At 37.1% G+C, this 17778-nt stretch overlaps 1 protein-coding gene across 1 annotated transcript in view; it reads left to right on the forward strand.

Annotated features, from left to right (window-relative positions):
• ece2a (endothelin converting enzyme 2a) overlaps positions 1-17778 on the forward strand; it is a 78804-nt gene that overhangs the window by 39527 nt on the left and 21499 nt on the right. The window contains exon 3 of the mRNA XM_087810518.1: positions 2191-2474. Within this exon, the coding sequence (XP_087666644.1) occupies positions 2191-2474 (284 nt within the window). The remainder of the gene's footprint in view (positions 1-2190; positions 2475-17778) is intronic.

The following is a 17778-nucleotide window of genomic DNA, read 5'->3' on the forward strand; positions in this document are numbered from 1 at the left end:
AATACAGTATTGTAGCAAACAATCAGCCGTCAATTACAGTATATAGAGCAGTATGTAGAAAGGCAACTGTGGAAGTTAACTGTTTTGTTAGCACCATAAGTAAGCTGGGTGCCTCCCATTAAGTTATGTAGTTGTGTTTATCTGTAACTTATGTGCTAAACAAATACATTAAATATGCTGTACCACATGCAAACAATCTGCAGAAATGCGATGTTGCGAGAGACCAATATATATATTTTCTCCCTTTTTTGGGGGTAATTTTCTACCTGGACAGTCCATCACAAGGCGTCACCATTTAACCTTTATATGTTTGAGAAGTTTCCTCCCATGGTTCCAGAAGAAACCCATGCAAGCTCAGGGGGGGGGGAATTCAAACTCTTTACTCCTCAAGCTAAAATAGACCACTTGACCTACTTTTAATAAACTTCTTGCTCAATCAATCTGGAACACAAACACAAGGTTCTCTTATTTTAGTCAATGCTGTAAAACCTGAATGTGTGTTTTTTCGCTCCGTTTCTCACGTGTGAAAATCTACATAGATAGCAGACGTGTTGTTCGTCGTGTGAGGACGATAACTGGGTTTTAGCGCTCGCGTACCAGAAGCTTTTTGAGGCCGGTGTAATTAGATGAAGCAAGTAAAGGTGATAACAAGCTCAGTCGCACGTTTCCAGCCGAGGTGTCGGCGCCGACTCGCCGCCGGAAGTAACGGCTCCACCTGTCACACTCGTCCAACGGTGTTTACGCGTGACGACTGTAGTCGGAACCCAAGACATGATCCGTCTCTCGTGCTAGCTCGAGAAATCATAGCATGGAATTGTTGATATCTTCCTCCACCTTCTCTTCACCTCTTCCCTTCTTTTCTTGTGCATGTCAGCCTCCTCTGCCGCCTCTGCCTCCTCCGTCTATGAGTCATCTTATCTCGAAGGTGAGATGGAGCGTGCAGCAGATTATTTTCATCCTGCCTCGATACATAAGAGGCTGCCACCGTTTACCATCTACCTTTTTTTTTTCAACTTTATGTGGGTTGGAAAGCATCCTTAAATCAACATCAACAAGTGCTATTATTTGTGAACTAATTAAACTTTACCCATTTTTTTTTTATGCAAGGTACTCAAGAATAACTGTTGACATTTGACAAGGTGTTTATATATATAGTACGTGTATATAAGTCATTTTATGAAAACATAATGACTTCTATTCACTAACAGATGTCATGTTTGGCATCTAGAAAGATAATCCAGAATTTTGTTTTTTAACCAACCCTACTCGGTTGTGTGAATTCATTTGCGTGATGAAATTTCTTGGACACAAACGTACATAAATGTTTTCACAGTAATTTGCTATTACTCTGTTCAAACACTAGGGGGAGCCAGAAAAAAAACATTTTCAATCTTATCTTGTGTTTCTTGTCTAAACCTTTGCGACTGTCCTGCTTCACTTTTCACTTTTACTAATTATATATAATGCTAGTTGTGTGAACAAAATATTGATACGGTAATATATCGCAATAATATAGTGTATTGATTGATCATTATTTTTTTAATAGAGAAAGTTAAACAAGACTTCTGCCACTCCACTTGTAGATTGTGCCATAAAAAGAGAAAAATAAATGAAAATATTTTGATTATTGGTCGGTTATTGTGATATTACAATATTGATATACTGTATATCATGATGTATGTACTGTGATACCAACTCAATTATGTCTGTGCCTTTTATAGTATATGGTTTTAACTGTGTATTGTTTTTAAAGCGCTTTGTGACCCTGGTCTAGAAAGGCGCTTTACAAATAATAACCATTACTTACTTACTTACTTACTTACCTACTGCTAAAATATTTGTCAGAGTTGTGTGTGTGTATGTTAACTAAAATTTTTGAAGTTAACATCGAGGCACTACTCACTAAACATTCTCTAAATGGAAGTATCAAAGTGATGGTGTTCTGTTCCAAATATTTTGGAGTGACTTAACAATGGAACCAGAACTAAATTATAGAACAGAAAATCTAAACAGCTCAAAAAGAATTTGAAACTATCAAAACTACTATTATAAAAAAGGACTAAATGAAAATGATTGCTAATGATTGCTGAGCTGCCAGCCAGCTTCTGATTGGTTCATCTTAATGGCAATTATCAGGAAGTAGGTTACCGTGATGAAGGCTGACTGATTGTTGTCGTTCGTCTCCTTCAGGTTGTGGGAACAGCAGCATGAGCGGTGACATGTACGACGCCGGATACCAGTCGATCACCAACATCGACTACTCCCCCGTGTGCGTCAGCAACATGAGGGACAGGTACAGCCACTGCCCAGGTATGAGCTGGCACGAGATGGACGTCCGCCAGCTCTCCTTCCAAGACGCCTCCTTCGACGTGATCCTGGAAAAGGCCACGCTGGACGCCATCATGGTGAACGAGAAGTCACCGTGGCACGTCTCGCCTCAGACGGCTTCCTTCATTCAACAGACGCTCACAGAGGTGAGAAACATTTATTGAGCTATGTATGTATTTGTGTTTTGAAGATTTAGTAATCAGGATGTGAAAGGATGTCTTGTAAAAACAATTGTAGATGTTGAGTTTGGCAGCAGAGGTTCCACATTATTGCAGTTACAGTGGTCCGTCATCGGGGGGAGACAAAAACAATCTTTTACACCTTGCGTATTGCTGCTTTAAGAAACAACAAGTAAGATTCATCCTATTGGAGCAGTGTTTTGATAAGAACAATGTAATCAAAAAATATAAATAGTTAAAGGGTTGGTTGTTAAAGTTAAATTTAGTATTTATAGATGCATCAAAAAACATAATATAATAATAATAATAACTTGTTTCCTAAATAAATGGCAACAAAGGAAAACAAAAGATAAGCTAAGTCAAATACCATAAGTGAGAAGTGTTGAAATCCAGATTGCAAATATCAATACAGCAATATATTGCATTTTTCAATTCATATTTTATTTTTTGTCACGGTTCTTTAAGGGTTTACAGTTCAATAAAGTATGTTTTGAATAAAATAATAAGACTTTTTAATTGACAATCAACATGCAAATATTTACGGGGTTCGTTCACTTTTGTGTCGCAATTAAACTCCCGGCAGCTAGATGGCGGCGGTCATCCCAGCGATGACTGAGGACGAGAAGATACAGTGGACTTTAAGCTAATGTTTGGACATATTTTGGTGTCAAAACAAATGAATAAAATACAAATTCATCAAGAGACATGTGGTCTGAAACTCCAGACTCAAGTACTCAGACAATACTACAAATATATCCTTGTTCCTACAGTATACGTATCGTATCACCATATTCTTGCCCGTACACACACCTTAAAGGTAGCAAGTCTTAAACAACCATCCATCTTTGAAAAGAAAAACCCTGCCTTCACTTTGGTATTCTAGAAAATACTGACACAACTAATAATTGTGAGATTCATCTTCGGGATTCATCTCATTCCACCGTTGTGCCCGATAGCTTCAGATGAGGCGAAGAGACAAAAAAAAGAAAAAGAGCGAACATACGAGAAGGAGTCACTCGTTTATGGTCAAAATGTGTGGACACGGTCTGATGCCACAACACACAAACGGAGCTGCCTCACAGGCTCCATGTTTTCCTGTCCCAGATGGAAGCTTCACAGATGGATCAGTATGTTTCCGGGGCAGATGGAAGGATCTGAAGAGAACTTCTTTTTGCTCATCTCACTTATCTGTTAACACCATCTCTTCTTCTCACCTCTTCACTTTCTTTTTCCCCCCCTCGCTCCTAATTTGTGGATTTCATCGCTGCACCTGTGGCATTGTGTAGATGTGCGATCGTGTTTCCAATGCGGCAATTTATGCAACATTAGTGTGTGTTTTTACTTTCATGGTGATGCATGAATGATCGCAGTGGAAGGGCTGGAGATAACGAAAATAACTCTAAAGAGCATCAAGTTAAAGGCAGATGGCCAAAGCAGCCTTTAACTAGAACTGAAGGAGGGAGCACATTAAAAAAGAAGGGAGCGATGCCAATATAGAAGAAAGAGTGCAAGAGCAAAAACGAGACTGACAGGAAGTTAATGAGAAGTGCGTCCAAGTGAGACGGAGGGAAAGTAGGTGGCAGCGAACGATGCACGAAAAGAGGCGAACATTCAAATGAAGCAGTCAAAAGTCAATTTGACCGTAAGAAAGCAGCGGCTTCGACAGCGAACATGACACGAGGGTCACGGAATCAAACGCTACGTGTTGAAACAAAGAGGACGATCTGAAAGTAGCTTTAATAAGTTTAGTCGTGCATGTTGGTTCCATTCAAACCCTTATAGAGCTTCAACCATTATTTGTGGAAATAATGAAGTGATTTGTTATTTTGTGTGGTGACTAGAAGTGGTGTGTATAGGTTTTATCTGATTTACTACTATTAATGATTACATTTTATCAAAAAAAGAAACTATTATTACTAGTATTATTTTGGGGAAAAATGTTATTAAATCAAGCTACTGAGTAACCTTTAGTCAGTATCATTTTGGTGGTAAATTGTGTCAATTGTAAGCGACTGAGTTACCTTTTGTCAGTGTTATTAAGTAACTAAGTAATATTTGTATGGGGCAAAATGTTATCAAATCAAGGTACTAAGTAATGTTCCGTTTCGGGCGCAAATTGTGCCAAATGTAAGCGACTGAATTACATTCTGTCAGTATTATCTTGTGGCAAAATGTTATTAAATCAAGATACTAAGTTACTTTCTGTCAGAATATATTTGATATACATTTTATAAAGTCAAGATACTAAGTTACGTTCTGTCATAATAATTTTGGGCGTAAATTGTGTCAAATGTTAGTGACTGAATTACATTTTGTCAGTATTATTTTGGGGAAAATTTTTATTGAATGAAGATACTAAGTTACGATCTGTCTGTATAATTTTGGATCTAAATTTTGTCAATTTTAAGCTACTGAGTTGCCCTCTCTCATTATTATTTGAGGGCAAAATGTTATTAAATTAGGTTTTGTCAGAATAATTTTGAGCGTAAATTGTGCCAAATGTAAGCCACTGAATTAAATTCTGTCAGTATTATTTTGGGGAAAAATGTTTCAAAATCAAGTTACTAATTTACTTTCTGTCAGTATATAGTTTGATATACATTTTATAAAATCAAGATACTAAGTTACATTCTGTAAGAATAATTTGGGGCGTAAATTGTGTCAAATGTAAATGACTGAGTTATGTTCTGCCAGTGAATGTTGACCACAGGACTGAAGTTTAACATCATTCAAATACAAAACGAATACACTAGACAGGATGAGGCACAGACTCAGACCATTGATGGTGTCTTTTATTTACTCTCAGAGAAACTTGCAGTCGTTTAATCCTCGCTCCGGCCTCCAAGTCTTCCTACCTCGTGACACCTTTACTGTCCATTGAATTTTTAGGGAAGCTGCGATTCACTGGGGTGTGAAATGTATTTCACTGCCTGACACGCTGTTGCTATGGGAACGCTTTTAACGTGATCTCATCTCACAATTTTAATTGCTAGTCCAGTTTATAAAGGTGACGACTGCGCCGGGTTCAGATCGGAGGGTAAGTCCTGGTAGAAGACTGAGGGAGTTTATAACATAATTAATTGGCAAAATTATTTGTTGGTGTTATTGTTTTTATTTTTAATTGTTTTTATACTTACTTTTTTATTTGCTCGTGATAAAAATAAAATGAAATCTAATTGTTTACGTATTAAGGGGTTGTTGATGTTACGTATAGAAGAGGCAACAGTTGTAAAGGTAGTTATAGTTATAATATAGTTATAGTGAATTTTGTGTCCAGTGTCCCGACCCACAGAAGCACAGGAAGAAGATGTATTGGTCGATTATTTTATTTATCCACAACTTGGATCCAAACTATGGACCAGTGGTGAGATATAATGCAAAATATGATTCATTGTGGTGATTAAAAATGTAATTTAATACAATTGTATACTTGTAAATGTGCAATTTACTACCTGTAACGTTTATAATGTATAACATTTATTACATAAAAATGACAGATTTTAAAATGATATTGACCATGTATTTTGGTGCATTTATTTAAAATAATAGTACTAGCTCAGGAATAAAAACAAATAAATATTGATGGCAAATTCTGTGCTTTAAATGAAACGCTGCAAAACACAAAATAAAGGCGGCAGGAGGTTACAAGGGTTTAGTGGAAAGCCAGGTCACACAAAGCCAGATATCCATCTGTGTTGCATCAAGATCAGTTTTAATCTCTCTGTTTTAAACATCCCGGATATTACGAGGTAATTGCGAATCTTCCGGAGGTGCGACATGACTTTCCGACACCAATTGACATGTTTTTGTCTGTCGTTCTGCTCTCGTCGACATCCGGCCGGCCTCCACATCCAACGTGTTGTTGCCTCGTAGTCGAACATCGACCCGTCTATCCGTCTCAGGGAGGTGTGTCGTGACATCATTTTCAGGCAGTTTATCTGAGAACAAGCGAGACAGAGACGGGAAACATTGATTGGTTCAGCCCAGCCTCTGCTCGCGAGAGCTCTCCTCCTCCCCTCCATTACCAGGAAGCCTGGATGTTTGCCGGGAAGCCCAGGCCGGGGGGAGAGATTGTCATTTGTAACACAAACACCTTCAACACACATGAATATTTAGACAGAGCGCAGCTAATTGGTATCCAGTGGAGACATGGAGGGGCTTTTTTCATTAGCTTGATCATTTCTCATCAGCAGTTTAACATCCTAATCATGATGAGACTCGTGATCATTTCCCGCAGAAATGCTAAAACTCACAGAAAGAATTCATATATTGTTATAGTGTCCGGCAAAAGAAAATACCTTTTATAAAATTGTGATTACATTTTAAAATTCATTTTTGTTTAAAAGAGGATATTAGCTATTTTATTTTTTATCCTTGACTCATTTGACTTGTTTGCCATCTTGTCTGATAACTAAATAGAATTCTGATAGTTTAATGTTTAATATATCTTCCCTAGTACAATCTCGCAGCATACAGTTTCCGGAGAAATATATATTCGTATATATTATATTATTTTAGAGCTCTCAATTGATAAAAAAAAATACAAATTAATCTCACATTTTTAAATGAATTAATAAAAAAGTCTTCTAATGCCTCAATCTGCTTCCAACCTGAAGGGTTATAGATTTTGTGTATTCCAGGCAAACACAAAACTATTCATGGAGCTACAGTATGTGGTTTCAAAATGATTAGTGTAATTTGGGTTATTTATACGTTTTTATGAATTCTGTTAAGGTCAAGACAAGAAAAAATCACAAAATCCATTTTGAACTACATATTGCCTCCGATCTAAAACATTAGCACACATGGACGCAAATGTGTACACAACTTTTGAAAAAACATTTTTTTGTCTCTTTATTGTGAGGTCCTAGGACAAATGGGAATTCTACCAGGACAATCTCCGATTCCAAAGGAGAAATTCGGATTACAGGAAAATGTTATGAAAAATAGACTGAATCACGGAATTCCAATCCGTACTAATAGGATTCCAGATCCTACTGGATTCCAATCTGTACTGTGACATATATAGAAATATATAAATTCTTTCAGAATTGATATAAATTCTTGATCATTTAGGAGTCAAGTATTCAGTCTCCATTATTCACCTTTTCTATTGTTCCTTTAAAATAAAAAAAATCTGAAATACGATGTGTTATGTTATCTAAACACGTTGATATTTTCACTAATAAAAATCCAATTACTGCTGGTTTATTTTGTTCACTTTGTCAGACTTTGTTGCACATTTGTCTCATGCTTGTACAGTTTTTCAAAGTCAGTTTCACATTTATACATAAATACCAACTCTATGTTTCATACTTCTAAATAGTTCTTCCGTCTTTGATATTTCTAAAAAACGTAATTAACTTTCATAATTGTTAGGAGATAAATCTACCTGTTAGGTTACACTACAGCATTAGTGAACTCACCGTTTTCTGAGACGCACGTTTTGCAAAAACAAAGGGAGTGACGATGACATGAGATGAGAATCACTGTCTGCACATATCCTGCAGCAGATCCTCTGCTTCCAGAATGTGAGTCATCTAACAACTTAAACACTCTTCAAATATTCTGGTCGACTGACAACAATCTCTCTATTATATTAGACTTTTAATAGCCTTTCGTTGTGAAACCAGTCCACTAGACAAAAGCAATCGACTCATTTTCTGGAAAGAGAAAAAAACAAATCGTCTGTTCAACATATTTATGTAAAAAAGGCTCTAAAATTAAAACATTTGCGTGCACAAACAAGGGGCCGAGTCAAAAGATGCTTTAATGTGAGCATGATGGTCATGATTTGTTTTCACAGCTGCAGTTTGGATGCATGTTTGTGTGTGTGTGTGTGTGTGTGTGTGTGTGTGTGTGTGTGTGTGTGTGTGTGTGTGGGGGTGTGTGTGTGGGGGTGTGTGTGTGTGTGTGTGTGTGTGTGTGTGTGTGTGTGTGTGTGGGGGGGTGTGGGGGTGTGTGTGTGTGTGTGTGTTCCCTCATGCATGCCAGCCTCGTGTGTCTTCTTACTCTGCAGCTCCGGCAGGGGAAAGTAGAGCAGTGGAGCACACGTGACTGGCAGAAATCGTGGATGATTGCAATTCTAGCTGTGCATGTGCCTGCATACCAGGGAGGAATCAAAGTGTGCGTTTGCGAGAGTTTTGTCGCTCTCGGACCTTGATGTGTTGATTTTGCTGCATCTTTCATTTGCATGCATCGCTCCTGTGTGATCAAACATTTCTGCACGCTGGCATGCAGACACGCATGCATCAACATCCCCATGTGCCCCGGCATGTGCTTTACTGTGTGTGTGTGTGTGAAGGTGTGTGTGTGTGTGCATCAGAAGATGGACCGCTGAGCAGGAGCCTCCCAGCTCTCCAGAGATTCCACTCAACTCAGGCTTGAATCTCTGCACGTGCGCTGTCAAACACGCTCTTGTCACTCATAGGTTAATGTCCTGCTACACACACCGACAACTCTATTTCTGATTTTTCTTTTTTGTTGCTGCTGCAGGTCACATGATATGCAAATATAAATGACACGGTTCCTTCTTGTCAGGGAAAACTTAGGTGATGCCAAAAATAGAATTCAAAGCCTGCCTTCTTTTTTCTTTTTTTTTATTCATCTTCAGTTTTCTGACTTCAGTTGTCTCTCTTCCCACTTTTCATCCACTCTGAGCTGTCCTCCTAATGCTCGCCCTTTGTCAACCCTGTCAATAATCCACAGTTGCGGTTTGTCCCAGCTGTGAACAGGGAAGCCCCCTCAGAGGCAGATCTGTGTGTGTGTGCACTCACACACACACACCAGTTCAAAGGGGTTAGACACAGCAACAGGGGCCGGCGCACATGCTTCTCTTTCAATTACGAGTTGTCATTTAATCTCGCCGACATGATGCATTAATGTGCAGGTCTTGTGCATTAAGAGTCGTGCACGAGCGTCGGAGTGGTTTGCTTCTATACCACACTTAATAATAGACTCCATGTCGACACAATTTTTAAGAGGATAGACGGCCGCACACACTCGTTAATTCATTGTATTGACACTCATATATGCATGTCCATGTTTGTTTCTAGTTTGTTGAAGAATAATAATAACAGACAGAAAAAAAAGAGAGAATTAAGCTGGAAAGCCAGTTGTGAAACTAAATACTTTTTGAAAAAAAAGGAAATAATTAAACTAGTTAGATTGAAATTATCCTTAAAGATAAATACATTTTGATTCCAGGAAAAGGAGCCGCTACACTTGTTTTTAGTTTTTTAATTTGAATTAGCTGAGAAACAATACGACTAGAAATAAGAATTGTTCTTCATTCTTTCTCTACTTCAAAGATCAGAATCAGAAACTTTTCTTTCCAGTGTTGTAAACACAGCATAAGGATTTGTTGTGTGCTGTCGGTAGAGAATAAAAGAATGAAATAAGATGACACACTAAATAAAAACAGAAAACCAAAACACAGAGACCGCCATTCTGCATTACCTAATTGTATGTAATACATAATTAATGTACACTTTTATACTAATATATAACACAGAATAATATTCTAAGGTTATTTTGACATTAATTTAATTACCAGAATCAAAAATTTAATATTGTAAATTTGTATAATTTGTGTTTATTTAATATATTTAAATGCATTTGACATAAAGGTATTTTGGCTCTATATATCCATTTTAGTGAGTTTTATTTAGTTTTAAATAAGATTATATGCAGGCAAAACAAAAAAAGGATAAAAAAACTGTTTCTGTGTGTAAAAGAATGTATGGATATACTTTGTGTTAGCATCTTTGGTTATTTTATTATGATGAAAAAACTGTGTCCAACAGTGCACCAACACCATCCAAACTTATATTTTCCTCAGGAGAAACATTAGAACTTGGTTGCACAGAGTCGACATCACGAGGAGGAACACTGACAGAATAGATGGTAGCACTGAATCAACTGAATTAACAATAGAAACATGAGTAAAGTCATTTATAAATGCTGCTCCTTCTACATTGTTTTACCCTCTTATTAAAAAGGGACAACCCATGTCCAGAGTAATCATGTAACACGTGTGTGTGTGTGCGCACACATACACACACAAACACACACACTGGAAATATCCTGCTCGTCGTTGCCTAGACGACTTATATTGACTAAGGAGAATTGTTACCATGGAAACAACAGATGCCTCCAGGAGGAAGATCGTTAATTGGATTAAGAGAATAAAGGAGAGAGGGATGAGGAAGACGAGAGACGAGGGGCAGAAACAGATCCCACTCTTCCGGGATAACAAGCAGAAGGAGTGAAGTTGCGCAGAGGTGTGGTCAGAGGATTTTAGACTTGATCAATGTCTCTCTCCATGCTGATGAACGGCATGTCTTTTTGTGAAGTCGTGCGAGGAGTCGGAGGAAAGCTCCAGGGTTAGTGGGGCAAGAAAACTCATTGTTTCTCCTCTCAAGTCTCTAGAAATATTTCCTGGTGAGATGATTGTACAGAGAGGTGCTGCACAACGTGTTGTTCTTCACAAAGATAGTCATTTTAAATTGTATATTTTATAATGTCCACTTTTTTAAAAACTTCATATATGATGAAGGGTTGCTAATAATACGTCGACTACCATACATAATATATAGACAAGCCGAAACATCTTGATGTTGATTAAAATATTATAATGTTGTTAAATATTTGGACTACATTAATTTAGTTGCAACACAGAGTGACTCACGGAAGAAGAAGTTCCACCGAATACAAGCAGGTTGAAAAAGAAAGTAGAGCACAGACCACCTGTGGAGTAAGAGCAGTAATTCAGACTTCGTTAACATGATTAATTAAAAATGAATCCACAGTTACTCTGTAAAAATGTAATTATTTTTGACAGCCCTCTTTTTCAATGGAGGACTGTCTTTAAAAACTGTTAAAACTGATATTTAATTAAATGAATCTCTGAACATAGTCTCGTATTATGTATTAGGTAAGTCTAAGTTTTAAGTGTATGTTTTTTTTGTAGACATTAGTTTAGCGTAAGATAAATAGATAGATAGATGGATAAACTTTATTGATCTCTCTTGAAAAAGCCTAAAAGAAAATGCTTGGTAACTGTTTATATGTTGCTTCAGTTCCAAGTGGAAAAGTTGCATCTTTATACCTATGTTTCCTTTAAACCACAATTGTAATTGGGAAGTAGTAATGGCTAAAGAAGCAGGATATTTTTGTCACATTTTATTTAGTCTTAACAGCCCATATCTAGATGATAGGAAAATATGCTGACAAGCTGGACTTTTATGTTTAGTCAAACTTAATGGGAGATTAGTTCTTGTGGCCAATCCGTGAGCTCTGCCTCCTCAGGTGTTTACTCACATTGTGTTGTGTATAGAAATATAGAAAAAACCTTTGACCGTGTGTTCTGCGCAGATGTTTGTGGATAAATAGAAGCCAGTCATCTGTGAAAAACCAGCCACACTGCGGATCGATTGAACTAGTTGTTGTTGTGCTTTCGTTTAGCGAGTCTCTCTCTCTCTCCTCATCAACTTTCAACTTTCTCCACAACCAAACACCAGACAGCGTTATAGACTGAACGTTCTGATCTTCTGCACACAGCCGAGACTATTTCTTGTCTTCTGGCAGTGCTCCACACAACATAAAGCCAATTCCGTCCGGAGTGACCAAAGTGACCTCCTCAGTTTTGAGCTAATGGGCAGGGCAGGAAGCTAAAGTAACAGCTATTTGCTGTGTAAACGAGAGGATGAGGCTGAGAGCGGAGACTGATTTGGCCTCTTGAGAACTGACCCTGCAGGCCAGAAATAGACCTGTTTGCTGCAGGTACGAACGGATCATGTAACCGGAGAGTTTTCGTCTGGAGTCCGTTCACTTTCACCTTTGATGAGGGGGAATAAACAGAAGCTCACTCGCAAGGAACATGTAGTCGGAGATCTCCAGGGTCACTATTTAAGGAAGTGTCTTCATTTGAACTTTGCACGTTGAGCTACAATGTTTGAAATGGTTTCCACCGTCACATGGCCAAATACTCGTATATTGGGGGAATGTTGTATCTTTGAATCTTATCCAAAACAAACACACACAACCCCAAAACACAAACATAAATAAACAACAAGGAAAACATGCAAACTCGACTCAAACACAAAAACAGAAACACACAACAAGAAAAACATGTACACACAACCCCAATACAATAAAAGAAATACACAATAAGAAAAACTATCACACACAACCCCAACACAAAAACAGAAACACGTCTCAAGAAAAACATGCTCACACAACCCCAAAACACAAAAATAAATAAACAACAAGAAAAACATGCAAACACAACTGAAATACACAACAAGAAAGACATGCACACATAACCCCAACACAAAAACAGAAACAAACAACAAGAAAAACATGTACACACAACCCCAATACAATAAAAGAAATACACAATGAGAAAAACTATCACACACAACCCCAACACAAAAACAGAAACACGTCTCAAGAAAAACATGCTCACACAACCCCAAAACACAAAAATAAATAAACAACAAGAAAAACATGCAAACACAACTGAAACACACGACAAGAAAGACATGCACACATAACCCCAACACAAAAACAGAAACAAACAACAAGGAAAACATTCACACACAAACCCAACACAAAAATAGAAATCACAACAAGGAAAAAATTCACACATAAACCCAACACAAAAACAGAAATACACAACAAGAAAAACATGTACACCCCACACAAACACAAAAAAGACGCACAAGAAGAATACCATGCACTCACACCTGTAAGGAAATGAGAACAAAATCCCCACACACCCAAATGCAAAAACAGAAGCACACCCAAACATCTCACAGAAAAAGAAATACACATTTATATACACAGACCCGCCTTTCCTAAAAAAATACACACTCTGGATATACATCCAAAACACTTGCCACACAAATCACCACAACACATAATGACACACAAACCAGAAAAATAAGTCCATGCAAAATCATACACAATCGACCTAAGCACAGAAACGAACTGCAAAAAACACACATTCACCCAACATAAACATCACATACAGACCACGCCAACTCACAAAACAGAAGCACAAAAAAAAATACACAACATGAAAAACACAGAAAGAGCCCAAAACAGAAATCGAAGTAAAAACAAACATGCTACCCTACACAGAAATAAACACATGTACTATCCAAACACAGAAACACACACCACACCGATATATACACCACAAAAACAAGAATCACCAAAGCGTTAAATGGAACACAGACCACCATTTGGACAGAAGCACATGCACACTCATATACACACTACTAAAGAACAGAAACACAAAAAATACAAAGATTTATGACACGTACAGGTCACCCCTACATGGAAACAGTGACACACACACCAACAAAAGCAGAAATGCACACAAAAACTTACACCACCGCAAGACAGTAGCAGGAATACGCAGACAACCACCGCAACACAGAAACAGGGATACACACACACACCCCTGTTCACAGAAGAAGAAACACACACTCACATCGCTGCACAAAACCAGAAACAAACGCCACCACAGACACACACATATCAACCCAACATTATACGGATGATGGTTACAGTATTCTGAGGCCACGTCATCTGATGTGAAAGCTGCTGTGTCACGTGAGGACTACACAACCACTGGACAACCACAAACAGATATTTCTACTTGGAGAACACCGACCTGTGTTTGTGTTGAACCTGCAACACTGAAACTTCTGTCACATTTCAATCTCTTTCCCCTCCTTCTTCCTCCCGTCCGGCAGATACCCTTCACTCCAGGGCCAAACACGCAGCCAGATGTGCAGGAATTCCACTCGCCAACAGCTGGCCACTGGGCCTACACAACACCACTACACACTAGCACGTAGACACACTCGCATGCGCAAACACACAAAGCCATAAGAGTGTTTGGTCGCACAGATGCAACCTTGACCACTCCAGATGTATTTGTTACTAATCCCTGTGTTTGCTTTTTCTCATCTTGGTTGTTTCTCTAAGACCATTTGCATGTTGGTGATTTAATGTTTTGGTTTTTTCTTAAATACAGCGACAACTGTGAAGGAGAAGAAGCAAAAAAACGCCTTCAAAAAGTCAGTTATAATGTTGCTACCGCTACCTTGTTTGACCACAAATTAGTTCTTCCAGAAAATAAGAGGAAGTTGACGATATTTTGCCAATGTTTAATTTCACACAAATACAAAATCACTTCTCGCAGTGTCAAAACGAGGAAGAACCTTTTTATACTTTAAAAAATAAATAAGAAATTGAGTTATTATTAGTGATATCCTTTTTGATTGATCACAAAATATTTCAGGCAAACTTGATATCATCAAAATATATATTTCTACATGTGTGAATAATTGCAAAAAACATTTTGAAAATCTGTGTTGTTCTCAGTTTTACAGTATCTTGACCTTTAAAGTATATATTTTATTGAGTATTGTTTTGATTGTTAAAGCGCTTTGTGACCCTGGTCTGGAAAAGCGCTCTATAAATACAAATGACTTACTTACATTTTTCAGAGAAATATTTGGTTAATACATGATTATTAATGCAAAGTATTCATTGACCAGTTTGATCCCTTATTTGGTTTGAAATAATCACAGATTTAAAATCAGCAAACGTTTATGTTTGCTGTGTCTATCATCATAATGACAGAGCCAGACGTATATTTAAACGTAATATCAGTTCTCACACACATCCACACATGATTCATGCACACGTTGTTATTCTGGATAATTATGTCTGGACTGCTGTGTTGGAAGAATGACTTTGTGAGCGCAGAAATTTCCTCAAGAGTGGCGGCTGGATGACTGATGGCTAAAAAAAGAATCCATGTGAATAGAGATATGCAGTTTGACTAAATAAGGCACTAATCAGTCAAATAAGATGTGGAACACAAGTCCCAGAGATGCATTTAAATGTAATGTTTTTACTAAAAATGTAGGAAAACCTTGGTGCCAAAGTCAAGTTCCTCTTGTAGTGAGTCATGTGGACAAATGGGCATCATCTGGTCTGTGATACATATTTGTCACGGTGCTTGTGACAGTCTGGACAGTCTTACAGGCTTTGGAATTATATAGTATGAGAAGTATTGAATGATAACCAGCTGTAGATTATGTACTCTAGGTCAGAGGTCAGTCACCAACCACTGGGTCGCCGGTACTGATTCATAAGGCATTTGATACCAGAACGTATAGAGAGAATAAATAGTTGATATAACGTTTTATTTTGTTGATTATTTCTGTCTGAAATGTGTATTATTCAGAAAATAGTTTCTGCAGTAACCGTAACCGTAAACTCTTGTCAAAACGATGTTTTTCGACCAGGTTTACTATAAAATAAATCTGAAAACTAGCAATAGTGAGTTCAAAACAAACACTATATGGTACATTATTTATATGGAGAAACTAGTCCAGCTTTATTGTGACAAATGTATCTTCATTTTCAATTAATACACCTAATATAAGCACCAATATGAGATTCATACAGAATCATTCATACACAGCACATCAACCTTAATATTGACTGTTCAAGCAACACTTTATCTCTGGAGCAAATCGATCAATAAAATCTCAAAAAAAGAAAAGACGATTTCAAGAGATTAGTTAATAAGTCCACCAAAAGTATATGTGAGCATCGACAAGTTTCATATAAGACGCCAACGAGGCAATAAACAACAATTCGTTAAAATTATTAAAAAGTAAAGCAAACACTTTATTTGAATTTGTTTTGAGCAAAACAATTAAACACGAAGATGCAGCTGCATTGTGTTATTTACATTATAGTTTTCAGTGGATCATAATAAATCTTTTAATTTGAAGCATTTATGTCATCTTATTTTGTTACCATCGATTGGTAAGTAACAAAATAAAATGTCAAAACATGTTAAAAACTACAAATGCCTGCACTCCGCCACATCGCCATCTTAGAAATAAAAGCTATTCTTCTTTGTTATCTCCAGGAGACCTAAATGTATCTGTTGTTCTTGTCATCAGTAGTTTGGACAGAAAATGAGTTTGTCTTGAGCACTTCAGCTCTATATATACAGTAAGCTTTGTAACTCATAACATTACTGTAACCCTTTATTCTCTCACTCTACTTTTAATTTCAGTGATCACAGATCCTCCTCTGCAGCGCAGTTATCATTCCCTGACACCTCCTCTGCTCTTTCATCCCCCTCTCCCTTGTGTTACTACAACCAGAAGTATATCAACCAATTTATCAATGTACTAGTCATCACACCCACACGTCATCCTTTCACACAATATACTAATAAAGGTATCACCAAAATAATAACATATAGAAGTTGGTATGTATTCAAATAAGTAGTTTGATGTTCATCATTTTGAGAACAAAAATAAAAAAGTTAAATTGTAAACTTTGTTTTCCTGTAACCGTAAAAATATATAGACGGTCTGTGAAGTTGACAAGTCGGTGAAAGAAAATACTAAGAGTGACAATGTGGAACAAAGTGCAAACATCCCAAGTGTCAAGATTATTAAGTGATCACAAAAAGTCCAGAACTAAATAATAATAACACTGCTGTAATAACACTTGGAATAAACAAGTCAAATAAAAGTATTCTAAGTGACTTCCCGGCTTTAAATTTAATAAGGTTTTGAGAATAAATGTAAATAAAAGAAGAAGACTCAGTTTAATCATGTGTTAGAACAATTGTCCGTCTCCTTTTGCTTTCCAAGACACAACAGCCACAAAACCAACCAAAAAGTAAGCATGGGAATATAAAACCAAAAAAGGCTGTAAGGGAAAAGAAAAAAAGGGGAAAAAAAGTGTGGAATTTTGAGTTGAATAAAAAGAATGGATGATGTTTATACATCGCTTGTCATACATTATACAATACATATATATATATTCATATTATTGATGCCCACTGGTAAAAAAAAAAGAACTTGCACCACTCATACTATAAAACCCAAAACAATGTTCTGCAACAGTTAAGGCTTTGAAAAAGATGTACAAACAGTTTATACATGTATTAAATAACCTTTATTCAGTGTTTAACAGTAGTATAGTATAGTATAATTTGCCTGATTAATGCTTCCGCTTCAGTTCATCCTCCTCCAGTGGGTTGCCACATTTCTACAGAGCCTTACAGACACAAACCTGCTGAAACACACTGTAAACAGTTCTTAATGTATTGCGACAAAACACCCAATCTGGCAACACAATCTGGTTGTAATCAGACATTTTAGTTTTCATAACATTTAATCTATATACCCTAAATCTTCATTAAAACAGTATATCT

The sequence above is a fragment of the Callionymus lyra genome, chromosome 16 (assembly GCF_982586985.1).
Source record: "Callionymus lyra chromosome 16, fCalLyr1.hap1.1, whole genome shotgun sequence".
NCBI lineage: Eukaryota > Metazoa > Chordata > Actinopteri > Syngnathiformes > Callionymidae > Callionymus > Callionymus lyra.